The sequence below is a fragment of the Sycon ciliatum genome, chromosome 1 (assembly GCF_964019385.1).
Source record: "Sycon ciliatum chromosome 1, ocSycCili1.1, whole genome shotgun sequence".
Lineage (NCBI taxonomy): Eukaryota > Metazoa > Porifera > Calcarea > Leucosolenida > Sycettidae > Sycon > Sycon ciliatum.
The window spans coordinates 13413930-13441681 of record NC_088643.1 but is presented as its reverse complement, the minus strand read 5'-3'; the positions used below and the strand labels follow the sequence as shown (position 1 = coordinate 13441681).

General features: G+C 48.1%; 1 protein-coding gene and 1 long non-coding RNA gene across 3 annotated transcripts; one reads left to right on the top strand and one right to left on the bottom strand.

Moving 5' to 3' along the window:
• Positions 1-1109: 1109 nt before the first annotated feature.
• LOC135814217 (uncharacterized) lies at positions 1110-9974 on the bottom strand. The gene is made up of 4 exons (XR_010553164.1): positions 9208-9974; positions 6642-6725; positions 2783-2889; positions 1110-1660 (listed from the first exon to the last, which is right to left on the bottom strand). It is a non-coding gene; the product is annotated as an uncharacterized LOC135814217 (long non-coding RNA).
• Positions 9975-10110: 136 nt separating this feature from the next.
• LOC135814184 (grainyhead-like protein 2 homolog) lies at positions 10111-26461 on the top strand. 2 transcript variants are annotated; one of them, XM_065327277.1, is made up of 16 exons: positions 10111-10651; positions 11451-11736; positions 13157-13218; positions 14278-14354; positions 15078-15148; positions 15641-15752; positions 16400-16488; positions 16941-16997; positions 17630-17737; positions 20918-20993; positions 21391-21704; positions 22369-22467; positions 22888-22966; positions 24446-24552; positions 25005-25069; positions 25455-26461. In XM_065327277.1, the coding sequence occupies exons 1-16, from the start codon at positions 10476-10478 to the stop codon at positions 25570-25572; spliced, it is 1896 nt and encodes a 631-aa protein (XP_065183349.1). In that variant the 5' UTR covers positions 10111-10475; the 3' UTR covers positions 25573-26461. The 2 variants fall into 2 exon arrangements, with proteins under 2 accessions (XP_065183349.1, XP_065183342.1); XM_065327270.1 differs by having other exon boundaries at positions 22366-22467.
• Positions 26462-27752: the final 1291 nt, after the last annotated feature.

Genomic DNA, 27752 nt, shown 5'->3' with positions numbered 1-27752 from the left:
ACATGTACAAGACTACATACAGTCATCAGGTCATGTCGTAGTAGTAGTGAGGGCGCTGACTCACTAGATCGGATTTCATTGAGCAGGCTGGCTAGGTGGCATGGGCCATGGCCGGCTGTGGTCCGCCACCGGTACGCGGTGCACGCGTCCATACTGCATACACGTACACTAGTAACACTACAGACAGTACAGTACAGACTACACAGTCCTGCCTGATCGATCGGACAACGCGATCTGCGCGGCGGCGCAACCCGATCATGCCTTCTGCAGGTATACGGCGCAACAAGATACAGACCTAGGCTACGTAGCTAGACCATGCATGGTAGACAGTTTACAAAAAGCCATGACAGTCATGTCGACAGTGTCAGTGTACGTGTACCATGGTGTACCATGCGGTCAATTCTGCAGCCTTGCAAGCTGTTGAATGGTGTAATCCCAGCACAAGTTGCTATGGCTTCTGCCGTAGCATTGCTATCATCGCCTCCGGCGATGGGCGTCAAAGCCGACAAAGGTCAGGTACCATGCAATGCATGCCCATGTATGCCGTAATAACTGGTTCATTTCACACACATACATGTACATGTACATGTACGTCACATAATGCATGGTTTTGTTCATTTTTTACACTCTTTATAGAATAAAAAACTGACGTACATGTATATGCGCAGTATAATTTTTATTTTTTATACACAGCAAGGTGCCCACCATTGTGTTTCAACATGTCCCAGCGACTTATCAAGTGAAGCTTGCCCTACCTGGATAGTGGGCTCTATACATACATGTACAGTGTACATGTATATTCCCTGCTAGATGTTGTTATAAAAATGTCGATTGGTCAGCCCATTTTATATCGTTATAGCAATATTGTTATAGGGCTTGAAAGTGATGACGTCAAAAACGGCCAGGGAGTACTAAGTTGACATCAGATTTCTATTTTGGATCCACTAAGGTGTGACTTTGCTATTGCCTCAGTATGTGGGTGCATAGCAACCCACTCATGTCGTATGCACGGGTGACTTTTACTTCGCCACCAGTTGTAACCCCGCCCCCAGTAGCCAAATCAGTCAGTTTCACTGGTTACATCACCTTGCTGTGAGTAAGACGGCTTGAAATGTGCTTGGATCCATACAAAAACTGGATCCAAGTGGATCCAATTTTTGAATTTTTGAAATTGTTGCTATGCTGTGACGTAGCACTTTCAAGCCCTATTATATATAGGTACCGGTAAGCCACTGTATACAAAAGTCAATGGAGTGATTAGGTTTGGCAGAATAATAATAATAGTTACAGTTCGCATGTCACTCATGGAAGGATCCATGGGCTTTAACGCATCTGTCAACGAAATCCAGGCAGAAGAGCCAACAAAAGGCATCTCATTATTGTTAGAACGTATCGCAGTAAGAACAACTACGCAAACGCAGCACATTTTTCCACAAGCATCAGCCATTTTTTCTTGTCTAGAGCCAGTTCAAACTTTTGACAGTCAGAAATATCAATATTGGCGTGCTTTAGATCATTTTTAATATTGTCAATCCATCTGAGATGGGGTCGGCCACGTGGGCGCTTGATGTCCCGGGTATTAATTGCCATCTCCAGTGCTTGGTAGGACGCTGAGTTACGTCCTTCGCGAACAACATGGCCCAGCCAGAGCAGCCGATGTCTGCGGCAGAAAAATATCGTTATAAGGGTAATATCGTTATAGAGGTTATCGTTATAAGGGTAGGTCGACTGTACATATACAAACTTAATACAAATTAAAAGCCTACAGTAAGATCTGGCGCCAAAGAACACTTCGCCAAGGAACACATAGGCTGGAAATTAGCACAAAATTTAGAACAATCCAGGCTAGATTTCCAGATTTAAAGGGGAAGTTAAGCCTAAAATCAAATGTTCACCAGTTGTTGTCTTCCGGGTGCCGAGTCGAATGGTCTCGGTCCTAGGTAGCTGAGACGCACCCTTCCTCCTTTATTCCCACTCGAGCTCGTGCACTTCAACCGAAACTGGGTGACTGCGCCCTACTAGGTGGGGATTTGTATGCGAAATGTCACTAAAAGAGCCAATTTGTTCTTATAAAAGCACGGATGACCGCGATTGGCCCATACGTTGAAGTCTTTTGGACGCTGAGTCGACTGGTTTTGGTCCGAAAAGGCTGCGATGCAGCGTTCGGGCCTTATTCCCAATCGAACATGGTTGAACAAGCGGTCACGTGCTCCTGCGTACACCAGTCACCTGGTCACCGCGCTAGCAGGCGACAACTTACTTTCACACCAAGGTTTAACTCGAGTGACAGGAATGCACCCAAACAGGCTGTAAGTTGTACCCTGCACTGCAGGACTGGTGCGATGACCAGGTGGCTGGTGTACACAGGAGCATGTGATCGCTTGTTCAACCATGTTCGATTGGGAATAAGGCCCGAACACTGCATCGCAGCCTTTTCGGACCAAAACCAGTCGACTCAGCGTCCAAAAGTCTACAACATATGGGCCAATCGCAACATATAGGCCACTTACGGTCATCCGTGCTTTTATGAGAACGAAATGGCACTTTTAGTGACATTGTGCGGCATACAAATCCCCATCTAGTAGGGCACAGTCGCCCAGCCCGGTTTCGGTTGAAGTGTGCGAGTTCGATTGGGAATAAAGGAGGAAGGGAGCGTCTCAGCTTCCTCGGACCAAGACCAATCGATTCAGCAGCCCGAAGACTACAACTGGTGAACATTTGATTTTAGGCTTAACTTCCCCTTTTAGAACGCATGTACTGTCGTGTTCTACATGTTCCTCACATTGTGTGCAGCACCAGTACCGAGTGATGTATCAGCCCGGTTGTTGGGATGCCGCATTAACTTTAGCGTTGCCATCAGTAACTGCCACTTGGAGATTACAACAGTATCTGCAGATCAGCACACACAAGTTGCCAGAATAAGGGGATTCTGAATTTGAAGTACATGCCGTCCAATGATTTAAAACAAAATAAGAGTAGACCTGTGTTAAGATGAACATGTGGGTCCAAGTTACGAGTTAATGAACCGTCAGACGCGCGCAATTTAGCACAAAACTGCCATGCAGAGAGCTGAGACATTTCACGGCATGAAAGTGAGCCCGAGCGCAGGACTAAGGGAGATTTCAGATCAATGTCAACATGACCATAGCCAGTGTCGTCGTGACATTCAAGTGTACTACGGGTATAGTGTGTAGTACTTGGTACACACTGAGCTCTGTGTCTTTCTCTTGTCTCCATAATACGAGTGTGGTAGATTTGGTGTCACGTGTTTGTTTCGTCTTGGTCGCTGTGGACACGTGTCATTGGTTGGTGGTGTTGTGCGCATGCGCGAAACTGTGTGAGCTAGTCTTTGGTCTGTCGTCTTGTCAAGATGTAGTCGTTTTCCGTGTTCTTGGTTACTCGTCAATAAAAAGAGTGTAAAAAGGCAGTCCAGTGGTGGCGGTTGAGCTGATGCAGTGATGGAGAAGTAATGTTAGACTTACAACTACAGTGGTCCCTCTATAATCCGGCACCATTTGTGCCACGGAAATCTGCTGGATTAGGGAGGGTGCTGGATTAACAAATCTGATCTACTGCTGCAATGTGCATGAAGAGGACATTTGGCTACTGAAAATTGTGCTGGTTTATCGAGGGTGCTGGATTATAAAGTGCCGGATTAGAGAGGGACGACTGTACAACACGAGCATTCACGTTATGCGCTTATCAGTTTGACCCTGAGTTCATGTCTGCTATCACGTGTCTCCTCTATTTCTGTTTGCTTCCACATGGTACACGGCTACGGTGTAGCGCTGCACGTGTTCTGTCACCTTGAACTTTAGCATAAATCGTACTTTAGTCATGCTCACACTTCCTTTTTGGTGGCATAATGTCACGTACCCGCACGTGCGGTTCTCCTGCGCTCTACTGCGCAGTACGGTAGTATTCCACATTTATTTCCCGTATCCTTTTCTGGCTGGCGGGCCCCTTTTGCTGTTTTGTCCTTGGAAGACAAGGGCTTGCTTTTCCATTTGTTGAGTCCGAAGAAGGATGACTGACGACACCTTCTCCAGACATTAAAACGGACAACGGGAACAAGTTATTGGGAGCGACATTTATTATAGACGACCAGACAAGAGACCAAGACGAACGAACGACTACGTTGAGGAGAGCGAGATTATTGGTGAGAGAGCTCGACTGAGAAACAACATAATATAAAGGGCCTGGGTAGCTATGGCAAACATGGGCGCGCAAGTAGCTACCCAGGCCAACGAAACGAAAGGTGAGTATGATGTAGTACGGGTGCATGCAGGCCGGCCAGCTTAGGAAAGGTTGTAGGTAAGATTGTACGGGAGGAGGCACCTAACACATTGGTAGTTGGAAGTCAGTGGCCGTTTTAGGACGCTCTTGGATTATGGATTTGAACTAAAACACAACGAAGAAATATCGCAATTGTCTCTTGATTCTCTGGCATTATATCCCAGTTCCTCCACAGATCAAGACACTCAGCGCCGGTACATGTACCCCCTCCCCTGAAATACAGGTATTGCCCCCCCCCCCCCCCCTCCCCCCTGGCCATCACATACCAATGTAGCTACTTCGAAGTAGCTGCTAAGCACCTCTGTTGTCTGTGCCATGTGTGGTCATACATGTGCATACATGTTTGGTTGACAGCATGTAAATGTGTTACAAGGCGGAGGACGCACTGTGTTCGGAAACCAAACTACATCCTCCACGGTTGGCAGAGTCCCGGTATTGGGACCATGTGAACCGTATGGGGGTTAGCCCTGGTTCTGACCCTCATTATATTAGGGAGTTGTTTGAGTCTTCTTGTTTTGTTTTTAGTACTGTCAGTCGTATATTCTTTGCTCGTTCTTGGATGTTAGTCCTGCGTAAATACTCTTGATACTTTAAAAAAATCCTTTTTAACCTTTCAGCGTTGGTTCTTTATTGTTTCTGTTATGTTTGCTCTTCTTATTTATTTATTGATTTATTTATTTCTGCAACTCGTAGCATGTCAAGACAGCCAATTGAATTGAAGAGAGGGTGAGACCAACCACGGAAGAAGAGAAAAAAGAGAAAAGAATGGCACGTATGCAAAGGGGTAGGGATTCGCAAGTTACAAAGCAATGGGATGCCCAGCGAGCTATGCAGCCGAAGTGGTGACTATGATTTTGTTTACTGGAAGATACTGAAGTGCTGTCTGACGAGGGTACGGAATTTGGGTATGTCTGGAGCTTGCCTAACACTGGGAGGCAGTTGGAGCCACGTGGAGTTGGAGGAAACGAAAGGGGAATTTACGGAATAGGGTAGATCTAGCTAGGGGGAGACGGACGCGGCTTCGGGTTGGTACCACCCGACTTAAACCAATTAAGTGACTGAAAATGAGCTGAGGGTGCTGGTCAAGAAAAATGCAATGAACCAGGGTGCACTTGGAAGCATCATTGGCAAGGTAGCGTTGCAAGGTGGTAGTGGATGCAGCAGCATACAAGTCTGGATTTAAGATGTAACGATCAGTACGAAAATATTATGCACGGTATACGGCGATAAAGAACTTCTAATTTTGCGATTTGGGTTTTGTTAATGGTGGACCAAGCAGGGAAGCCACATGTGAAGAGGGGGAGAATGTATAATTTATAAAAATTAATCTGGCAATTGTGGTGCAAATGGGAGAAGTGACTTGTCATTATGCCGACAGATCGGCATACGCGTGTGGACACATGGTCAGCATGGTAAGACCAGGAGAGGGCGAAATCTATGACAATGCCAAGGTGTTTATGATGGGGCGCTACAGAAATAGGGTGACCAGGACGGTCGTCGGGAAAGTGGAAGATCCTGGGCTTTCTTTTCTTTTATACCCTTTTCTTTATTTCTCCAACTTCTGCCCATGGCGTCCTTCTCTCAGTTCGTCAGCTGACAACAGTCACTGTCACCACCAGGACACTGTCGTAAGAAGGTGCTCTCTGTAGACGAGGTCGGTGATGTCCCGACGCGAAAAGGGCTAAGTATCAAGAGGATTTACGCATGACTGACATCCAAGAACGAGCGAAGAATACACGACTGACAGTACACTAGCAAAAACAAGAAGACTCAAACAACTCCCTAGTAATATGAGGGTCAGAACCAGGGCCGCAGTAATCCCCATACGGTTCAAATAGTCCCATGCAATACCGGTACTCTGCCAACCGTGGAGGTGACATCCAAGAACGAGCGAAGAATACACGACAGACAGTACAATAGCAAAAACAAGAATACTCAAACAACTCCCTAGTAATATGAGGGTCAGACCCAGGGCTAATCCCCATACGGTTCAAATAGTCCCATGCAATACGGGGACTCTGCCAACCGTGGAGGTTGTAGTAAGGGCCATTGTTTCCGAACACAGTGCATCCTCCCCATGTTACATGCTGTCAACCAAACAATGTGTTTTCAACGAAACAAGGCTTATCAAATAACTGTTACCATGTACATACTGAGGGCTCTGGCAAGACCTCACACCACTACGAGCTGTACACATGGCAAGTAAAGGTCTTCGGCCACAATATGAGTGGGTAGTCCACGTACGTACTTGTGGACACACACACACACATACACATGTACACACACACACACATACACACACACACACACCGTCACGCACTATCCAAACACCGGCAATGTCTTACTTTACTGTGTAGCCTTGTCCGCAGCTTCCTGGAGTCTCAGTCTTGCTCGCACCTACGTATTTTTATAAATGAAAGTGCACACGCCTACATAGAATGGAAGAGCAGCAGCAACAGCAACAACAACAAAAACAACAACACTATAAATAACAACAACAACACCATGCAAGAGCACATAGCACATCATACGGTACATACACAGCAGCATGGACAGCAGCCATGGAGCGGAGTGGCCGTAGTTGCAGGCAGTGCATGCAGCAGAGCATCAGTCACCGTCATTGTCATCCACACAGCACCAGCATACTGGATGAATGCCGCCAACTGGTTCTTGTAATAATACAATTATTGTTCCCACGGTATGGGCTGGTAGTGCTAGTAGATCTTACAGACCACACATAGTAATACAGTGGTCCCTCTATAATCCGGCACCATTTGTGCCACGGAAATCTGCTGGATTAGGGAGGGTGCTGGATTAACAAATCTGATCTACTGCTGCAATGTGCATGAAGAGGACATTATTTTGGCTACTGAAAATTGTGCTGGTTTATAGAGGGTGCTGGTTTATAAAGTGCCGGATTAGAGAGGGACGACTGTATTACCGTAAAGCCCCGTCAGAGCGCCCCCACCTTGATTTTACAGCCAAGGAAAGGAAAATCATGGCGTGTGGCAGAGTGCAACGAAGTTTGTACAGCATGAGAACCTGCTAAGCTAAGGTCACACTTGGCCGGTTTTTGTGTGGAGTTCGTGGCCGCTTGAAGGTAAATGGAGTACGGATTTACTGCAGAATGTGTAATATGTGTACAGGGTTCGTGTCGTGTGACCTACAGGCAGGAGATCACCTCCACAATACAACCACGAAAGGACGAGATGGTGGGGCGCTCTGGCGGTACTTGACGGTACTAGTAGCATTAATGTTGGGTTGTTCCCATGGTTACCAATTGCAGCCAGACCTTACTTTTATTATTATTATTATTATTATTTCAAAATTTTAAAGGACACTTCACGCAGCTTCATTATACTTGAATCGTTTGCAGGCAACCTGCCTACACTCAAGAGAGCACTGCATTTCACACGAATCCATTGGTATCGTTACAACGTTTCGGTCTTTATGACCATCATCAGGAATGAAGTGGACATGGAAAGAACAGCAGTATAAAAGAAGGAGGCAAGCAAGCAAAGCGCGGTACATAGTAACAGCGCGCGTAGAGAAGTGCAAAGCACGTCATGGCGGGTGTGCATTACTACATGTACATGACAACACAAGCACAAACGGCGAGGAAAGTAGATACTGCGCTACAGCAGTGATACAAGCCCAGTTCCAGTCTCACACCACCAGTGAGGTGTGTAGAGCCCCGCGCCACTCGCAGTAAATAACAGCTGTATTCAATGCCGGCAAAGCGCACAGGTCAGTACAACAACATCCCATGCATGATGCTAAAGGTAGCTGAGCAAGAAAGAATAGATGATTGCAGACCATGGTAGAATGTGGAAGAGCTTGGCTACCACCTTTTATGGAGTATGCTCTTCCACATTCTACCATGGTCTGCAATCATCTATTCTTTCTTGCTCAGCTACCTTTAGCATCATGCATGGGATGTTGTTGTACTGACCTGTGCGCTTTGCCGGCATTGAATACAGCTGTTATTTACTGCGAGTGGCGCGGGGCTCTACACACCTCACTGGTGGTGTGAGACTGGAACTGGGCGTGTATCACTGCTGTAGCGCAGTATCTACTTTCCTCGCCGTTTGTGCTTGTGTTGTCATGTACATGTAGTAATGCACACCCGCCATGGCGTGCTTTGCACTTCTCTACGCGCGCTGTCACTATGTACCGCGCTTTGCTTGCTTGCCTCCTTCTTTTATACTGCTGTTCTTTCCATGTCCACTTCATTCCTGATGATGGTCATAAAGACCGAAACGTTGTAACGATACCAATGGATTTGTGTGAAATGCAGTGCTCTCTTGAGTGTAGGCAGGTTGCCTGCAAACGATTCAATTATTATTATTATTATCAAATTTTTGATGGGGGTTAATCACACACATCCGTTTTCCACAAAAAAATATCCGGATAGGCAAGGGAACCGGATAGGCGAACGTCGTTTATGCTGGATGCATCACGTATGCTGTAAAAATGTAATCCGGCAGCTCTTTTCTTCCGGACGGCGAGGGATCTGGATAAAAGAGGATCGAATAAGCGAGGTCTGACTGTAGCATTAGTGGCAGTCGTAGTTTGTTGTAGACACTCGAGTTGACTTGGCAATGCTCCATGTTATTTAAAAATGACAATTTATAATTATTATTATTATCATAATGAATCTTATCACGTCACCATGCATGGCCCACCGCACACATGCTCATGCACAGACTCAGTCAGTTCACAGTCAGTGCAATGCCTGCTGGAACGGGGTCCACCACCGCTGCTATACTGCTAGTGCGTTGTCGCCCCAGGGCAGCATGACTGTACAGTCATGTGGTATTGTAGATCTACAAACAGGACAGATTCCAGTAGACAGACTAGACATGATAGATTAGAATGATGTACAATCATGTAGTTCTGGACATCACGTACCGCTACTGAAGTCCGTACTGATCTTGGTATTTTGTCCACCCACGTAGACGCAGATGGCGACCGGACTGACGTCCCACATGACTCGTTGACACAGGCTGTCGGCTGCGTGTAAGGCCAGGTTGTCAATGCTGAGTGGACGTTGACCATTGTTGACATGATAACCATTATACCCTGGCCTAGGGCTGAACATCCGTGCGGTCCTCCCCTCTCTGATGAACTCGAGCAGGTCACACACACCATGGCGCCACGTCGAATCTCCGTAGATACCAGGGCTTGCTTGTCAAAACCGATGTTTTGAGGCACGACCTCCGCATTTTACTTTACAGTGACCATGGTGACTGTGTACTAGTCGTTAGTCGGAGACTGCGATCCGTCGACAGTCGGATTTGCACTTGGGCGATGATTGAACAATACCCGTCAGCGCCATTAGCATCGTGTGGAGTCTGGTGTGATTCCTAGCAAGTAGAATCCACCGTCCATACTGCTCAGCATCATTCCACTACAGACTAGTACAGTCCACAATTCTACCAACGGAACTCGGCGTGTTGGGAACTAAAATCGAGCCGGCCGAATCATCGGAGATATAGATGGAGATGAATATGGCATGCAAGCAACAGATCCTTCGTCGACGCGTCACCTCCTTTTCTGCCGACGCACTATGCAACTAAGCTGTTACATGTACTTGCAAGTGCATGAGTTGTGATAATGACAGTCGCTAGGCTATGGTATGGACAGACAAAACAACACACGAAGTCAAGTACCGGTATCCGTGCGCGCGTGATGCCATGCACTGCACTCACACTGCACTGCCACTGGGACACATCGACGTCTCATTGATTTCCTCCAATGGATTTCCAGTGGGCCCCACTCGACTCCGCTGCGGTATTTTGCTACATATCACAGCGAACGGTACGCGGTTCAAAGGAGCACTTACTTTACTACCTTTTGGCCTCATGAGTGCACTCACGTAACGTAGAACTACGAGAAAATCTCAATGACCTCAACTCAGCTCAAAAGGTTCAACACATCTGATTTCTCCCAGTGTTTTGGGCAAGAGTGTGGCTGCAACATTGATTGCTGTTGCGTTGGTGTTGTGCAATTTCTCGCGAAGGAAAGGCAGAGCAGAGATGCGGGTCGACCCTTGGTAACGTAGACGTACGTGGGGCGTAGGTCGCCGGTGGATCTAGAAGAAGAGCGTTCAGGAGATCGCTGGTCCAGTGATGGAAATATTTAATTTTCAAAATGAGATGTTTTCTTGAGCGTCACAAATGGCTCACAGAAGCCAGAACCGTAGTGCGCAACAGGTCGAGAAGCGCCATTCCCCAGAGGAGAGCAAGCATCGCATAAATCAGCTGCAGAACGTGGCCAGCACAAGCATGAATCCAGACTTGTCCTTTCTGTATGACCTGCTTCCAACCCAGAGCTTGCTGGCATACCCACCCAAGTAAGTTTTCAGCTTGTAAACATAATAGTTGTGAACAATGGCGACATGACATTGCGTGTTGCTGTCATCAAGATCAGTAAGATTCAGTGCATGTTGGTGAGAACTCCAGCATACGACATGACATCCCAGAGTTTGTATCCGTACTCTCTGCACAGCGTACTGGTATTCTGGGTCGGTAGTCCAATACTACTTCAAAGCATAATCAGTGGCAAATAGACAAGCAAATCCTTGAGCAAAGTGACAGTTTTAGTAATTTGTTGTGTTTTCAACAATTTATACAGCATTCAGTGTTGCCCATCATGCACACATGTTGATGCTACTTTGTATATCAGCACTATGCTACTCTGGTGTCGTTCAGTCGGCCTCCGACTTTTCAAACATTCTCACAAACTGCAGCTCCTGCACATTGCAGAAAGACTGCACCTAATCTAGAATAATTGCCTTGGGTTTACTTCAATTTGTCCTGTGACAGCGCCGTATGTCCAGCACCAGCAGAGGCGCCATGTTCAACACACAGCACCCTGCACAGTTTAGCCTGTGTTTAGCTAGCAGTACCCCATGCTGTACCGAAAGTTGGTTTTTGTAGACAGGTGGTCCTTCAACACAGGTCAACATGCATATTAGCTTTGCAAATTAAAACGGGGTCGGGTGTCGAAGAGGAGATAAGTATGCTCCAGAGCTGGCGTTAGCTTCAGTGCTGACTCGTTCACCCATACGTATGTGTGTGTGTGTGTGTGTGTGCATGTGTGTGTGCGCGTCGACGCACCCGTGTTCTGCACGCATTGCGTTGTGATTGCAGCGCAACAGGGTCGATAGCATCGCTGTTGCTGTCCAGCTCGCCGACGCCGCTGCTCAGCAGCCCGACGACGGTGGCAGGATCGTCGGCCTCAGCGACGGTGCAGACGACCACCTCCATTACGCCGCCGCCCCCACCGCCATTGCCGCTGCGGCCGGTCACCTCCCCGTCGTCCCAGGCGCCGGCCACATCCTTTGCTGCCGCTCTGGAGGACGCTGGCGCGACCGCTGCATCGGCAACGAGCCACACGTCGGGACGGTCACTGAAGCGCAATGTGTTATCAGAAGAGGTACGGTGTATATGTGTACGCGTATGCAACTGTTGTACTGGCGGTGGTGTTCTCTCTGCATACATGTATCTGAGCCACATTAACACACGTGTATGCTATAGGACCTGTTCATCTGATGAAACAACGATACTTAGCAGAAGCCGGTCAGGTATTTGAATTTTAACTTGTTTCTTTGTGTGACCATGTTCCCAAGGACTCTTTTTGTAGTTGGTGTGCGTGCGTGTGTGTGTGTGTGTGTGTGTGTGTGTGTGTGTGTGTGTGTGTGTGTGTCCCCCCCCCCCCCCCCCCCTAACCTCTCTGACAGTACCTCCCATCTGGGAGCGGCGTGGCCAATTCTGGCAGCTGTCAATAGTAGTAGTAGTAGTAGTAGTAGTAGTAGTAGTAGTAGTAGTAGTAGTAGTAATAGTAGTAGTAGTAGTAGTAGTAGTAGTAGTAGTAGTAGTAGTAGTAGTAGTAGTAGTAGTAGTACAGTCAGTATCGCCTATAGCGTTGGTGTTTGATTTTGAGCATTTTATCACTATAAGCGATATATTACTATGACCGATACTGCATGCAATGTATGCGAGTGGGGTGTCAAACGACTCAGCGCGCCGTGCACATACGCACTACATACATGTACAATGTCATGTAGCTGGCTGTAGCTCCGGACACACAAAATCAGGATTTCCTCATGATGGAGGCATATTTTGGCAACTTGTACAAGCAAAACTCACCAAACAACACTCACTGGACAAGTTCTTCACGAAGAAGTAACACCCTGTTCTCCTCTGACATCGCTTGATTTCACATCAATCACTATAACCGATGCAAAAATAGTGTAATAAACATCTTTTGAAATATGAATTTGATCACTATAGGCGATATATTACTATAGACGATTATTACTATACGCGATAACTGTGTATACTTAGTTATGACAAATGAAAATGAATTTGAGAAATTGATCACTATATCCGGTATATTACTATAGCCGCCAACCTTATAGGCGATACGGACTGTAGTAGTAGTAGTAGTAGTGTGTGTGTGTGTGTGTGTGTGTGTGTGTGTGTGTGTGTGTGTGTGTGTGTGTGCCACTTAGCTGCTATGGCTTCTGCTGTAGCATCGCTATCATCGCCTCTGGCGATGGGCGTCCAATGGTCCAATGGTGTGCCACTTCAATCAGCTGTGTGGTGGATACCAGGCTAAAAATTAATGGCGGTCAATTCATCAGCCTTGCAACCTGTTGAATGGTGTAATCCCAGCACAAGTATTAGCTACATGTATGTCTAACGTAGCTGTTCGCTATCATCGCTTCCGCGAGCGGCAGGTCTGAGGTGTGTATGTGTTTTTTCTGTCTGCCTGTGTGTTTGTCTGTGTGTGTTTTTTTGTGTTTGCTTGTTTATGCACACATTTTTATGTTGTGTTTGCTTGTCTGTCACAGGTCTTGTCACAGGAGGAGGAAAGCTCTGCGCAGTGCTCACGTATATTTGAATCGCAGGAAAGGTACTGTATCAGTAGAAACATTCGTCTGGAATTTAATTTCGTCTTTTTCGTCCAATAAGCTTTTGGACTAAATTAAATGCCAGACTAAAGTCGGTTTGTCCAGCTTTTCAATGCACTCTTACGATCCATGGACGAAATTTACAACCGGACAAACTCCCTTTCTTTGGAGTGGGACGAAATTATTGACCGACGAAATTTTCTGCCTGTACAGTATGCTATCCTTCCCTTTTTCTTTTCTCTGTTTCTCGTATAGTATGTACACCATCTACAGTTGTGCTCGCTGAAATCCGACCTAAAAGTGCACAACTGGCGCCCTGCACCCATATCGATTACACTACTGAACGTGCACATGCGTACGTCCAGCATCATTCGCACCACTTCCAGGGTGTCAAGGGCCATGCAACTTCAGGGCGCCGAATATGCACTTCCGGTCGGATTTCACCGAGCGCAACTGTAGTAGCCAGACTCGTGTGTATGTAGTTGGTGGTGTACAGACGCTGGCCACAGTTCTGTATGTTTGATAAACTACGGTTGTACGTCAGCTACCGCTTTTTTATCTGGTTGTGTAATAGGTCATAACGGTCGACCTACAACCAGAAAAGTGCGATAGGAAAATTTCTAACAGCCTTCATCGCACTCACACGAATCATGCCTCGGAGAAATGTCACAGTGAATACAATGCCGTAACAGTCCGTGAATAAGTACCTGCCCGAAATAAATACCCCCTTCATTCTTTTGAATCTGTCTGTTGAAGTCAAGTCAAGCCTGATAGACATACTACCCGAGATAAGTACAGGTACGGTGCGCACATGCAGCATGTAACATGTACATATCCATGAAATGACTTCTCCACTACACACAAGTTAGGTCCGAAAGTAAGTTCGTGCCCGAAAGTCAGTACCCGCCCGAAAGTTAGTACGGGCGTGGCCACTAAATTCAAGAGTAAAAAATGTACTTATTTACGGAATTTTACGGTAGGCCATTGGGTGCAGGTACCAACCTGAAAGCAGCCAGTGCAATGCGGTGCTTGAATTCTGCTCTTCCTGGTCTTCTCCGCAGATTCGAACATGTTCTGGAAGCGCCAACGTCCATGATGACACCTCGAGGCGAAGACACCGTCACCTACCTCAACAAAGGTGAGGAAGACCAACTAGAACATGCACCGCACAACAAGTAACTACGTGTTATGGGTGACTTTCTCTTGCTGAGATGAGTGCTGCGACATGATATTAGGGTGTGTATTGACTCGATTTTGCTGTTGAGGAGGGATATGGCGGTGTCTGTTATTTGTGGAGGCTGGATTCAGACTCGGCTTGTCTTTTTTTGGTGCAATTGGATTGCTCAACCAACTGAGTGCCATCGTTGTGGGTCAATGGATGACAGTTGCAGTCCTTTCGAAACTTGTTGTGCCTGGGCCTTTTTTTTAATTTAGACCAAAAAACACTAATTTCATTGCACTTCGGTAAGAAGTGGATATTGGATCTACCAGTCGAAACATTGATCAATGCTACGCCTTCCTGATTGTGGGAAATTTGGCAGAATATCTAGCCGCCTAGTGGTCCACTTCATGGAATGGACTTCGCAAACGAATCTCAGCTGCCGTTTGGCATGGGGTTCTGTTATGGAAACAATTTCGCGGTAAACTTGTTTTGTCGATTCTTGGTCCTATACACAACCATGGGTATATCTGAATGAGATATCCCTTATTAAAGATGCCCTCTTGGGCAATAATTTGGAAAGCATTTGAAGGATTTGGAGAGATTGGGAGAGATGTAAGAGATGCTGTTTTTCTGCCTGCGGCAGTAGCATGCTCTGAACAGGAATGTGTATTTTAAATTGTTTGTGTTGCGCGTATACAGGTCAGTTCTATGCCATCCACTCGTCGTACAACCACGCCGACACCGACGGGGAGCTGCCAGCGCTGGTCAGGGTGAGTGTGGAGGAGTGCCGGCATCACTAGAACTACTTCTTTAAAGAGTTCTTTTCACTCTTGGATTGAGCGCTCTTTCGAGCTGCCTCGACCGGCCTGGTGTCTGTACTTCTTGTCACATACACATGTACGTGTGCTTACAAAAGAACATTTGCCGAGATTGAGAGTATGTTCCTGGGTGCATCACTTTAAAAGCTCATCTGTTACGTGGCTGTACGAGGACGCGTACATGCTGTGCATCTATATTGGTATCCTACTACATTCATCCTAGCAGTGTCGACTAGTGGCCAGGGCCCTGTAGTTATAGCAGCTTTCTGACCCTTGCAGTCGCACTGTGACCAGTGTAGTATGTACGTGTTCGGCTTGCATCTACGACTTGTAGTACTAGTACCCTGTCTTAGGTCTCTGATAGGCCAGCCTGATGTCAGGTTTCGTGCCGATTTCTAAGATCTGTTTCGTATGCCGTCTATTTGTGCATTGTTGTGCATCCAGTCGGAAGTGTATCTGGTGTTCCGTGAGGAGAAGGATGCGCAGAGTGAGCTCGGCTACTGGGATTATTGGCACAGTCAGCAGGCCAACCCCAACCAGCGCGGCCTCGAGATTGGTAAGTGCAGCCATGTGACAGGTAGCAGAGAGAGACAGAGAGAGACAGAGAGAGAGAGAGAGAGAGAGAGAGAGAGAGAGAGAGAGAGAGAGAGAGAGAGAGAGAGAGAGAGAGAGACAAGGAGAGAGAGAGACAAGGAGAGAGAGAGACAAGGAGAGAGAGAGAGAGAGAGAGAGAGAGAGAGAGAGAGAGAGAGACAAGGAGAGACAGAGAACGCTATCATTAATTTTTCATGTGTCCACTCCTATTCACTTGGTGAGGACATGTGCTGGTGGATACTATAACTACAACACACTCACGAATAGGTACACTCTTCGCCAACTCTACAAGGAAATTGACACCACGAACCTACCAGTACGGAATATGGAAGAAGCAAAGATGTTAAACGGATGTCGCAGGAGCGTCTTACGTAACGGCGAGATCAGCCAGCAGCATCATTGGCCTGAAGTGCTATTCAGAGCTGTTTGACTGTGCATGCTGCAGCGTTGCTGTTTAACCTCATGCTAGTCAGTGGTGCTAGATGATGTATCTGGAGCTTTGTGACTGCGACGTGCATGTACTTAGAGATGAAAAATGTATTTTTTCTGTTTGTAATGGTTCCTGACTCTCCGTCGCAATTCTGGTCTTTGCTTTTCCATGCAACTCAGACCAGCGTTCGTTCCGCAACATCCAGGAAGTGGATACAATCGCCAACAATGCCTACTCGTTCAAGTGGAATCCGGCAGAAACAGCAAGGGTATGTGTGCACACTTCTGTGCCTTCTGGCACTCTCCACTTTGTTCCGGGGTTTACCCAAGCATTGTGAAAGAATTTTGAAAAATCTCAGCCAATGCAGGTCTTTGGGGGGGGGGGGGGGCGTGGTGTATAACAATGCAGGTCTTGTTTAGATAATACGCCCCTACTTTACTTGATAATGAGTAGAGGGGCTCAGGTCCCTGTCGGATGTATGCAATGTGCCGTGAATTGTACAAAAGGCTGTGCGGAAGATCATGTAATGCACGTGGCGTTTATGTCTTGTTCTGGAGGCTATCTATGTACATCTATGTGCTTTATCATGACTCGACCTGTGACTTATGCTGCCAACTACCAAGGATGCTGCATGTTCCTCTCTGCTGCAGCGTGTTCCTAAAACATTTCCTTGCTGCTTTTTGATTTACCATGCTCTCTCCTCTATTCCTGTTGCTTTAGGTGGTGGTCCGAGTGAACTGTCTCAGCACAGAGTTCTCTACACAGAAGGGTGTCAAGGTAGGACATGCATCCAAGGAACTAGCCAGCTCAGGGTACTGGTGCCCGATTTACGAAATTATAGTCTCTTGAGAATCGATTCAGAAATTCACGACTCGTTTCTGGCAGTGTTGCGTTTATGACGTTCCACGTCTGCTTCGCTAATAGTCCTTATGCACATTGTACAGATGTACGAAGTTCTGTACTAGGGCCGTAGGTGTGTACATACCCGGTTGGGTGTTCATTGTGTGCTATACATGCGTGTTTGACCCATTTAGCCTCATAATTCGCGGCGAACAATCACTTTTCCAGCTTCTTCACTTTGGGATTGAACTAACGACTCGCTAGATCACTGTCGAAAAAGTGTTCGTATGAAATGCCTTCAGGGCCCATTTCGCTGTGGAAATAGCAATAAACACAATAGGGTCCTGCACATTCAACACCCAACCGGGTCTACGGGATTCTACGGGATTTCGTGCATCTGTACAACGTGCATAAGGCCTATTTTATTCATCGTTTCGCTTTGCTCTTGTCTCCACGTCGGTAGTTCTTTCTGCAATTTGTTTGCGATCGGCTAATAGCGATGTCGAATGAGTCAATTTTTTCCTGCCGCCTCTTTCTTCTCCTGTCCTTTGCCCTGTCTGATTACGCAGGGCATTCCGCTGTTCTTGATGATGGACACGTACGAAGATGTGAATGCATCCATGGAGTCTGAGCCAGCCCACCGCTGCTACTGCAAAGTGAAGGTGTTCCGCGACAAGGTGAGATAACCCTCCCGGACTCGGCGTCCTTCCAGATCAGGCCTTTCTGGTCCTGGATGTCCTGTGTATTGTTGTTCTTGGTTCTTGCAGAAATGGGCATCAAAACTGGAGCGGGTGTTTAACTCTGTGTTCACGGGGTGCTTGGTGTTGCATTGTTGCTGTCCAAGACTGCCAGGGTGGAACTGGAATAGCCTATAGGGCTTGAAAGTGCTATGTCACAGCCAGTGCTGACTTTTGGATCCAAATATGTTCGGGTGGTTTTCCTTCACAGCAGGGTGACACATCCGCCAGCAGTGACTAGACTGGGTACTCCCGGTCGTTCGGGGCCTCACTCCTGGTACAGGAAAACATTCACGCCTGTGTGCTACACGAGGGGCCTACCTACCCATACCGTGCTTCACTGTGGGCAGAGTGGATCCAATAATAGTTGGCCCATAGGTTGTTATTCGTCGTTATTTGTTGACTTCTGACGTCATCACTTTCAAGCCCTATCTGTGTGTGTGTGTGTGTGTGTGTGTGTGTGTGTGTGTGTGTGTGTGTGTGTGTGTGTGTGTGTGTGTGTGTGTGTGTGTGTGTGTGTGTGTGTGTGTGTGTGTGTGTGTGTGTGTGTGTGTGTGTGTGTGTGTGTGTGTGTGTGTGTGTGTGTGTGTGTGTGTGTGTGTGTGTGTGTGTGTGTGTGTGTGTGTGTGTGTGTGTGTGTGTGTGTGTGTGTGTGTGTGTGTGTGTGTGTGTGTGTGTGTGTGTGTGTGTGTGTGTGTGTGTGTGTGTGTGTGTGTGTGTGTGTGTGTGTGTGTGTGTGTGTGTGGTGTGTGTGTGTGGTGTGTGTGTGGTGTGTGTGTGGTGTGTGTGTGGTGTGTGTGTGGTGTGTGTGTGGTGTGTGTGTGGTGTGTGTGTGGTGTGTGTGTGGTGTGTGTGTGGTGTGTGTGTGGTGTGTGTGTGGTGTGTGTGTGGTGTGTGTGTGGTGTGTGTGTGGTGTGTGTGTGGTGTGTGTGTGGTGTGTGTGTGGTGTGTGTGTGGTGTGTGTGTGGTGTGTGTGTGGTGTGTGTGTGGTGTGTGTGTGGTGTGTGTGTGGTGTGTGTGTGGTGTGTGTGTGGTGTGTGTGTGGTGTGTGTGTGGTGTGTGTGTGGTGTGTGTGTGGTGTGTGTGTGGTGTGTGTGTGGTGTGTGTGTGGTGTGTGTGTGGTGTGTGTGTGGTGTGTGTGTGGTGTGTGTGTGGTGTGTGTGTGGTGTGTGTGTGGTGTGTGTGTGGTGTGTGTGTGGTGTGTGTGTGGTGTGTGTGTGGTGTGTGTGTGGTGTGTGTGTGGTGTGTGTGTGGTGTGTGTGTGGTGTGTGTGTGGTGTGTGTGTGGTGTGTGTGTGGTGTGTGTGTGGTGTGTGTGTGGTGTGTGTGTGGTGTGTGTGTGGTGTGTGTGTGGTGTGTGTGTGGTGTGTGTGTGGTGTGTGTGTGGTGTGTGTGTGGTGTGTGTGTGGTGTGTGTGTGGTGTGTGTGTGGTGTGTGTGTGGTGTGTGTGTGGTGTGTGTGTGGTGTGTGTGTGGTGTGTGTGTGGTGTGTGTGTGGTGTGTGTGTGGTGTGTGTGTGGTGTGTGTGTGGTGTGTGTGTGGTGTGTGTGTGGTGTGTGTGTGGTGTGTGTGTGGTGTGTGTGTGGTGTGTGTGTGGTGTGTGTGTGGTGTGTGTGTGGTGTGTGTGTGGTGTGTGTGTGGTGTGTGTGTGGTGTGTGTGTGGTGTGTGTGTGGTGTGTGTGTGGTGTGTGTGTGGTGTGTGTGTGGTGTGTGTGTGGTGTGTGTGTGGTGTGTGTGTGGTGTGTGTGTGGTGTGTGTGTGGTGTGTGTGTGGTGTGTGTGTGGTGTGTGTGTGGTGTGTGTGTGGTGTGTGTGTGGTGTGTGTGTGGTGTGTGTGTGGTGTGTGTGTGGTGTGTGTGTGGTGTGTGTGTGGTGTGTGTGTGGTGTGTGTGTGGTGTGTGTGTGGTGTGTGTGTGGTGTGTGTGTGGTGTGTGTGTGGTGTGTGTGTGGTGTGTGTGTGGTGTGTGTGTGGTGTGTGTGTGGTGTGTGTGTGGTGTGTGTGTGGTGTGTGTGTGGTGTGTGTGTGGTGTGTGTGTGGTGTGTGTGTGGTGTGTGTGTGGTGTGTGTGTGGTGTGTGTGTGGTGTGTGTGTGGTGTGTGTGTGGTGTGTGTGTGGTGTGTGTGTGGTGTGTGTGTGGTGTGTGTGTGGTGTGTGTGTGGTGTGTGTGTGGTGTGTGTGTGGTGTGTGTGTGGTGTGTGTGTGGTGTGTGTGTGTGTGTGTGTGTGTGTGTGTGTGTGTGTGTGTGTGTGTGTGTGTGTGTGTGTGTGTGTGTGTGTGTGTGTGTGTGTGTGTGTGTGTGTGTGTGTGTGTGGTGTGTGTGTGGTGTGTGTGTGGTGTGTGTGTGGTGTGTGTGTGGTGTGTGTGTGGTGTGTGTGTGGTGTGTGTGTGGTGTGTGTGTGGTGTGTGTGTGGTGTGTGTGTGGTGTGTGTGTGGTGTGTGTGTGGTGTGTGTGTGGTGTGTGTGTGGTGTGTGTGTGGTGTGTGTGTGGTGTGTGTGTGGTGTGTGTGTGGTGTGTGTGTGGTGTGTGTGTGGTGTGTGTGTGGTGTGTGTGTGGTGTGTGTGTGGTGTGTGTGTGGTGTGTGTGTGGTGTGTGTGTGGTGTGTGTGTGGTGTGTGTGTGGTGTGTGTGTGGTGTGTGTGTGGTGTGTGTGTGGTGTGTGTGTGGTGTGTGTGTGGTGTGTGTGTGGTGTGTGTGTGGTGTGTGTGTGGTGTGTGTGTGGTGTGTGTGTGGTGTGTGTGTGGTGTGTGTGTGGTGTGTGTGTGGTGTGTGTGTGGTGTGTGTGTGGTGTGTGTGTGGTGTGTGTGTGGTGTGTGTGTGGTGTGTGTGTGGTGTGTGTGTGGTGTGTGTGTGGTGTGTGTGTGGTGTGTGTGTGGTGTGTGTGTGGTGTGTGTGTGGTGTGTGTGTGGTGTGTGTGTGGTGTGTGTGTGGTGTGTGTGTGGTGTGTGTGTGGTGTGTGTGTGGTGTGTGTGTGGTGTGTGTGTGGTGTGTGTGTGGTGTGTGTGTGGTTTGTGTGTGTGTGTGTGTGTGTGTGTGTGTGTGTGTGTGTGTGTGTGTTATAAAGTGTTATAAAGTGTTATAAAGTGTTATAAAATCCATCTGTCTGCCACTCGCGTTGCCGTTCAGGGAGCCGAACGCAAGAACAAGGACGAGTCGAAGAGTGCCGACAGGCGCATGGCGAAGATCCTTAAACAGCAATCCGGTATGCTCACAGCACGCATCCTTCCGTCAGTTCAGGACTGGTGTCGCGACGTCTGTTGCCTTACGCACTCTGTTGTTACATATGCTCCGTGTTTATACTGGCTGTACCTTATCGAATGTGGGTGGGTGTCTGTGTATGTGTTTAGTCTCTGCTTGTAACATTGTCATTTTCAAAGCCTAGTCTGCAATGCTCCCTAAGAACAGATGAAGAATGATCGCCTTGAGTCTACAATGACTGTGGTTTACGTGGTGCTTTTGGAATTTCATCCTTCAGGCCTCATTGTATCCGTGCTGTGTGTGCTTGTGTGTTTGTGTGTGTGTCTGTATGTGTGTATATGTGTGTACACGCGCACTCGTGCATGTGTGCCCGCGCTGTTCCCAATCTCTGCCCGTGCTAGCACGCAAGAGGCCGCGCGACGGCGCCACGGGCGCGACGTCCGTTCCGGCCGGCGACGACCAGGTGGTGTGGGTCACGCCGGGCACCATACCGCCAGCACCGCCGCTACCGCCCAACATGGTCAGCAGCAGCGATGCCTGTGCCAGTGGCGGGGCCAGCGCCAGTAGTGGTGGCGCTCTCTGCAAGTCCAGTTCGGGCGACACCTGCTCCACCAAGTCCAGCTACTTTCAGGCGGCCAGCAAGGTGACGCACCTGACGCCGACGAGCACGCTGAGCCGTAAGCCTGTGGCGTTTGTCGCGCGCACGCCCGGTATGGTAAGTTGCGGCCCGCATTCTAAAGTGCAGGCCAATGCCCCCACCCCGGTGTACCAGTGCCGTGTTTGTAGTGTTTGGTCTGTGCAGTGTCCAGCGCCATCGTATAGATAAGGGAGGGTTTCACTGGCCATCACAGTGGAACAACGCCAGTGCATGGTCAAGTGAGGGAACGGAGTAACGCTATTTGCCTTTTCATCCCCGCAAACTAGTGGCTATTTTGCTAGGCTCTGTGATAATCTGTGATGTGCCCTTCCATGGGCACTTTTGTAGCGGTGAAATGGGCACTTTTGTAGCGGTGAATTCTTCGCCCTGTAGTGCGGGATCGTGTTGTCATCTGTGAGCAGAACGCAAGCGTACGCCCACATACGAAATAGCCACTTGCGGGTAGAACTTTAAATGCCCCGTTGCCTGGCACGCCAAGACTGCCCAGGCATTTCCTGACGATCTGTTGTCCACCTCTACTGTAGTTTCGCCCCAGGTTGTGTTGATAGCGACCACTGGTTAGGCTATGTGATAGTTATTCAGCTTATTCTGCAGTATAGTTGTGGCCAGTGGAGTCTGGCTCTTTGTGTACTGGAGCACTGGACCATCACTGTGCTACTTTTAGTAATTCTTCTTCTTTTTTTGTCGCGTCTTCCATCCTGATTTCTGTGCGACTTAGCAGTCTCTGTTTGACAACAAGGCCGCTTCGGAGCTCCTCATGTCTACCGTCCGTGCTGGAGAGGCCAAGCGAACTTTCAAGGATGTCCTGCTCAAGGCAGCTGTAAGTCGACATGCACGCATTCAAGTTAGGAGAGATGACGGGGGGGGGGGTGCTTGTGCTACCAGCTTTCAAGCCTCGGAACTTGGGTAACAAACTAGCACAAGAAGCACAGAAGCCAGTTGAAATCTCGACGTGGCTTTTCGTACCATTACTGTTCAAAGTCGGTACAATGGTGATACAATCAGCAGCAAACACGTCTGATGGTTTTGTTTGCTATGCGTGTGTGCGTGTGTATGTGTGTGTGTGTGTGTGTGTGTGTGTGTGTGTGTGTGTGTGTGTGTGTGTGTGTGTGTGTGTACATGGTGTGTGGTGTGGTGTGTGTGTGTGTGTGTGTGTGTGTGGTGTGGTGTGTGTGTGTGTGTACATGGTATGTGTGTACATGGTGTGTGGTGTGGTGTGTGGTGCATGCTCTGCACACAGGATGGTCTCGACGACCTGGACATGAGTGCAGCCAGTGCACCACCGCAGGTCAAGACGGCGCGCGTGGAAGACGATCCTGGTAGGTGGACGTGCATCGGAAGCAGTCACTGAGTTTTATACATGGAGAAGAACGTTTCGAGCAGAACTGCTCCTTCTCTACCAGCTGTCTAACCATGGAACTATGCTTTAACCCTTTACCTTCTGTGTGTACATGAATCGACCGAATTTGGTCGATGGACATGCATGCACTAAAACATTCGTAACTCGATCAATTCTCGACGGAATCTCAAAAACTAAATATATGGGAAGAAGCCGAAGAGCCCAGCTGTTCATTGCAACAATCGGCGAAGAGCTGCGATGCCGCATTCCAAAGATATCGCGCTCTACATTTCAGTTACGGCAAAAGTCGATTTTTTTTCTGAGTGACTGGCCTTGAGCTGGGGATTTTCCCTCTCCTGACATGCTGAGTCACCTGTGCATGTTTTGAGCGCGTGGGCAGCATAAAAAGAAACCCAGGACAACAAATTTGAAATGTTTACGATGAAAGAGTGAGAAATGGCAGACGAGGAGAGAATTTTCTCGGATACCCAGCGATGGGGAGTATTTGAAGCACCCTGGCGTTGGATATGTGATCTCAGTAGTGTCCAGTTTGAGCTCATTGTACGCAGCTCGTGGAGAGCTTTCCAGAATGCCCAAAAGTGTGAAAATCGGTTGATTATAACCAAAGATATTCTCAGAATGAGGTGAGAAATATCGTATTTGGAACTGCCTGCGAATTATGGTCAGAAGGTAAAGGGTTAAAGTATACTATAATTTCACAAATTTTCGGTGTACTTTCGGTGCGTCTGTTTCATACCTAAAATTACAATACTAACACTAACACACATAATCCAATAGGGAACTGCTTCTCTGCACCTAAAATTTCTGTTCACCTAACCTGGCCTTGTGCCCTCATACCGAAAATATTGAGCACCTAAAATTTCTGAAATTAGAGTATTTGCTCTGTCACATCGTCTTGTGTTACAGATGACCTACATACTGCTTAAACGCCTGTCTCATAAAAAAAGCCTGTGACGTTCTACCAAAACATGCAATCAAGCCACTGCTTTTATGCAAAACCGTACGCTATGCACGTAAATCATTTGGCGTTGGCAAGACGGCCACCCTCTGGTTGCCTGTAGCCTGTAGCGTTTCACCATTTTCACCAAGCTACACATGCACAAGCGTGCTTTCAGTGCTGCAGCCGAGATGACACGCAATATGGCTGGTTGTCATATGGCCGGCTTGTCGCACCAAGCGTTCTTGCTGCTTGTACCCGTGTGGACTCTTTCCCTACTGTTGGACTGATTTACGTGTCGCTACTTCTGCTGATGCCTGTCGTTGATTTGTGTTGTTTCAAATCTTTATTCTCACGATAGCCAGTGGCCAATAAGAGATAATAGTGTAAGAAAGGAGAAAGAGTGAGGAAGAATTGGTGGGCAGAGCCTAGGGGTTAATGATTGTTGTTGTTGTTGTTGTGGTCGTCGTTGTTGTTGTTGCTGTTGTTGTTGGCGTTCAGGCGTGAAGCTCTCTCACCCGCTCACCATCTACGTCCGCAAGTCGGAGGAGACCATCTACAACGCGGTCATGCTCTACTCTCTGACGGTGCAGGAAGTGGCCGAAAATGTGAGTTGCTGTTGGGCTTTCGTTTATTTCAAGGAATGATGCAAACGGGAAAAGTCTGAAGAAAAAATTGACTGTCACCACCACCAGGACTCGAACCAGGGACCCTCGCTTGTAGCCAGCGATGCTCTATCCTCTGAGCTATGTTGTAGCTGTCTTCCCAGCAGAGACCGTTTGTTTGTTTTTATTTTACTTCACCAGATGCTGTCTGTGTGTGTACCGTGGTGCAGTTAGAGTGTTTTTGACGGTTTCTGTATATCAACGCAGGCCCATAACTCCTGATGTGTGTCCCGGACCCAATCTGTAGCTGTGTAAATGCTACTTGCCTGGCATTAGTCTAAAACAATTTGAGCAGAGATTCAGCTTAGTATATCCTGTCAGATGTTGAATATAGTCAAAGTGCTGTAGATAATCGTGTGTGTATGCGTGTGTGTGTGTGTGTGTGTTCAATACAGATCAGTAAGCGTTATCACATCAACTCTGCCCTCATCAAGGCCGTGTACAAGCACACGAAGAAAGGGTATGTGCCAGCGTGACTGGGTCGTGTCAGACGGTGTGAAAATGATGCCATGCAGCATGTCCGTGTGTGTGTGGGGGGGGGGGGCTGATTGCCTGGATCAGTAATGCCTCTTTTGTCAAGGGAGACAGAGCATATTTTTCCAGTCGTTCAGATCATGTATTGCAGGGACTGGACAGTGAACACAATTATTCCAGCCCGGAGTTCTTTTTATCCACGCGCACCACCAGAAGTTGACATGAATGCCTACATCTCTGAATTTCACTCTGAGCATTCATTAACAGTAAGTAGGCAACGTGAAAGTCGCCCACTTTTGTGTGGCGGCGTGTGCAGGAAGAGTCCCTGAATGGCTTGTGCTGCTGCTTCTTGTGCTTCTTGTGGCATTCAGGATTCTTGTGAATATGGAGAATCGCATGGTGGAGTGCTTTGAGAACGAGGACGACCTTGTTGTTCGCTTTGAGCAAGACAAAGCCGCCGGGGGATACACGCTGTATTTGAGTTACTGAAAGCTGCGCGGAGACGTGCCCTCCGCAGCGCACGCTACAAACACGTACACGCTCGCTCACGCACGCACTTACAAACACACACGCTTACACACATACGCGCACACGTACACGCGCGCACTGCGTCGCGAAACGCAGTGTTGATCTACGCTTGAGTCTGTTCTGCTGTGCTTGACCTCGGTAAGATTTCTTTCAATCTTGTCGTAGCTTTCAGTGGTGAGCTGGAATGGTCCTTGTCTTGAAGTGCTGATTTTGTCCTGTTCTGTTCGCTTAGGTAGTCAGTTTTATTATTCGCAACTATGCTAGAAATCACCACATACAGCTAATGGAGGTGTTCCACAACCCCATGCTGTTTTTAGTCTTATTTTTAATATTCCCCGCTTCTGGACGTTACCCTGATGGTCCTGGTTCCATTTTTTTTTGACATTCCAGCAAAGAAATCAGTCGACTGTACATAGATTGCTTTGACTTGGATTCTCTCCTTAAAAATCGCACTGGCAGCAAGCCAGTATGCTGCCCCCAGTTCCATTTTAGTCTGGGCAATTGTGCTACATTTGAGCCTGGTTGTGTTCAGGCCGACTGCTGATCCGCATGCGGAATCCTTGCTTTGTAGTCCCGCGCCTAGCGCCTTGATACCTGTGTGTGCGTGCGTTTTGAAAACTTTTGATCAATCGATCTCCAGCTAATCATCCGCCTCCGCCCGCCCTGCTGTATATACGCGTACATGCGCTGTCGCCTGTGTTTTCTTTTCGCTACTCTGGCTGCTGCCTGGCGTGCACGCAGCGATAATAACTTCTCTGCAATGATGCATAGCTATAGCCTATAGGTGAGCTTTCTGCCCAGTGTGTTTATTTTTTAATTTTATTCTTGAAGCACACCTATTATCTCTCAACGGAAGTGTCCTTGCTGGTGTCTGCATTGTTCGGCTGAAGAGCGCCTGGTTGTGATGAGTTGGGAATGCGATGAATTGAAAATATGGCCGAAAGCTCTGTCGCAATATTTAGTTCTTGAAGCACACCGGTTGCTGTATCTTGGCTCAAGAAGTGGTATCTTTATGACTCCCTGGTTTGTAGTTTCCGCAGCCGGTCTGTACTCGTACTGGTATAACCAAGAGTACATAACCCCCCAGAGTGTGCAACTCCACTATGGGTGCTGTCCCGACAGAATTTCAAGTTGACGTCATTTTGATGATGCAATGCGCACTGTACACGGATTATCACACGAATCCGGAACCTGTGGTTGACCGAAGCTGATTGATCCTGTACAAATTATTGCAAAGAAAAACGTGTGATGCGTTGACACCCGTACACATGTTGTAAATCACTGGTGCAAGGAGCATTGCGTCATAAATAATGACGTCAACTTGAAATTCTGTCGGGACAGCAGGGTATGTGGGAGTTGCACACTCTGGGGGGTTATGTACTCTTGGTATAACATAGGTGTGTATAAACATCAAGAATACCGAGGGTGCGCAGTACAAATAGGTTGCTGTTCCAGGCCGGCAAAATTCCAGGATAGCATGATGTTAGTGATGATGCGCCACTTCCCACCGCATATAATGTTATGCGACCGGAAGTCGATTACATCATGGTTGGTGCAGATCTGCACCATGGGACTCGGAGCCCTGCACATACGGTATGTGCAGTGTGTGTTGGGCTCCCTAACCTGCACCTACCACGATGTAACCCAGGAATTTGGTCATGACAGGACACCCATGCAGCAAAATTCAGAAGCTGCACAACCCTTGTTTCACAGATGGATGCATGGTGATAATAGAAATTGTGCTCGGCAGCCTGATGCATCATCTATTCCCCACTAGAAACCTATCTCTTGGGCTCTCTTGAGTCTTGGCGTACTTTACGTTCGTAGAGATAACAATATAGAGATTAAGTGATTACATCACCAGTTGAGATGCTTGGCGAAGTCTCGACACAGCGCTGCACTTGCACTAGCAACTCGTGCTGCATACACAGCGCCCATAAGGGGTCGTTGCAAAAGTTTTTTTGTCGTCCGAACATCATTCGTTGGGGGGGGGGGGGGGGGGATAATAAACCAGTAGCATATCTGCCCGGTGGCTGCTCATAGGGAGTTGCACTGCAAATTGCACTCGGCTTCCACATCCTGTCACTGGCATTGAGCAGCCCCCACCAGTAGTATATTTGCCTGGAGGCTGCTCATACAGT

What these genes read in the sequence shown, in the direction of transcription:
- LOC135814184 (XM_065327270.1), top strand. Translation starts at nt 10,476, where the DNA reads ATGGCTCACAGAAGCCAGAACCGTAGTGCGCAACAGGTCGAGAAGCGC. An exon ending in GCGCGTGGAAGACGATCCTG is followed by an intron (nt 22,967 to 24,445) that starts GTAGGTGGACGT and finishes GTTGGCGTTCAG; the next exon opens with GCGTGAAGCTCTCTCACCCG. An exon ending in TACAAGCACACGAAGAAAGG is followed by an intron (nt 25,070 to 25,454) that starts GTATGTGCCAGC and finishes TGTGGCATTCAG; the next exon opens with GATTCTTGTGAATATGGAGA.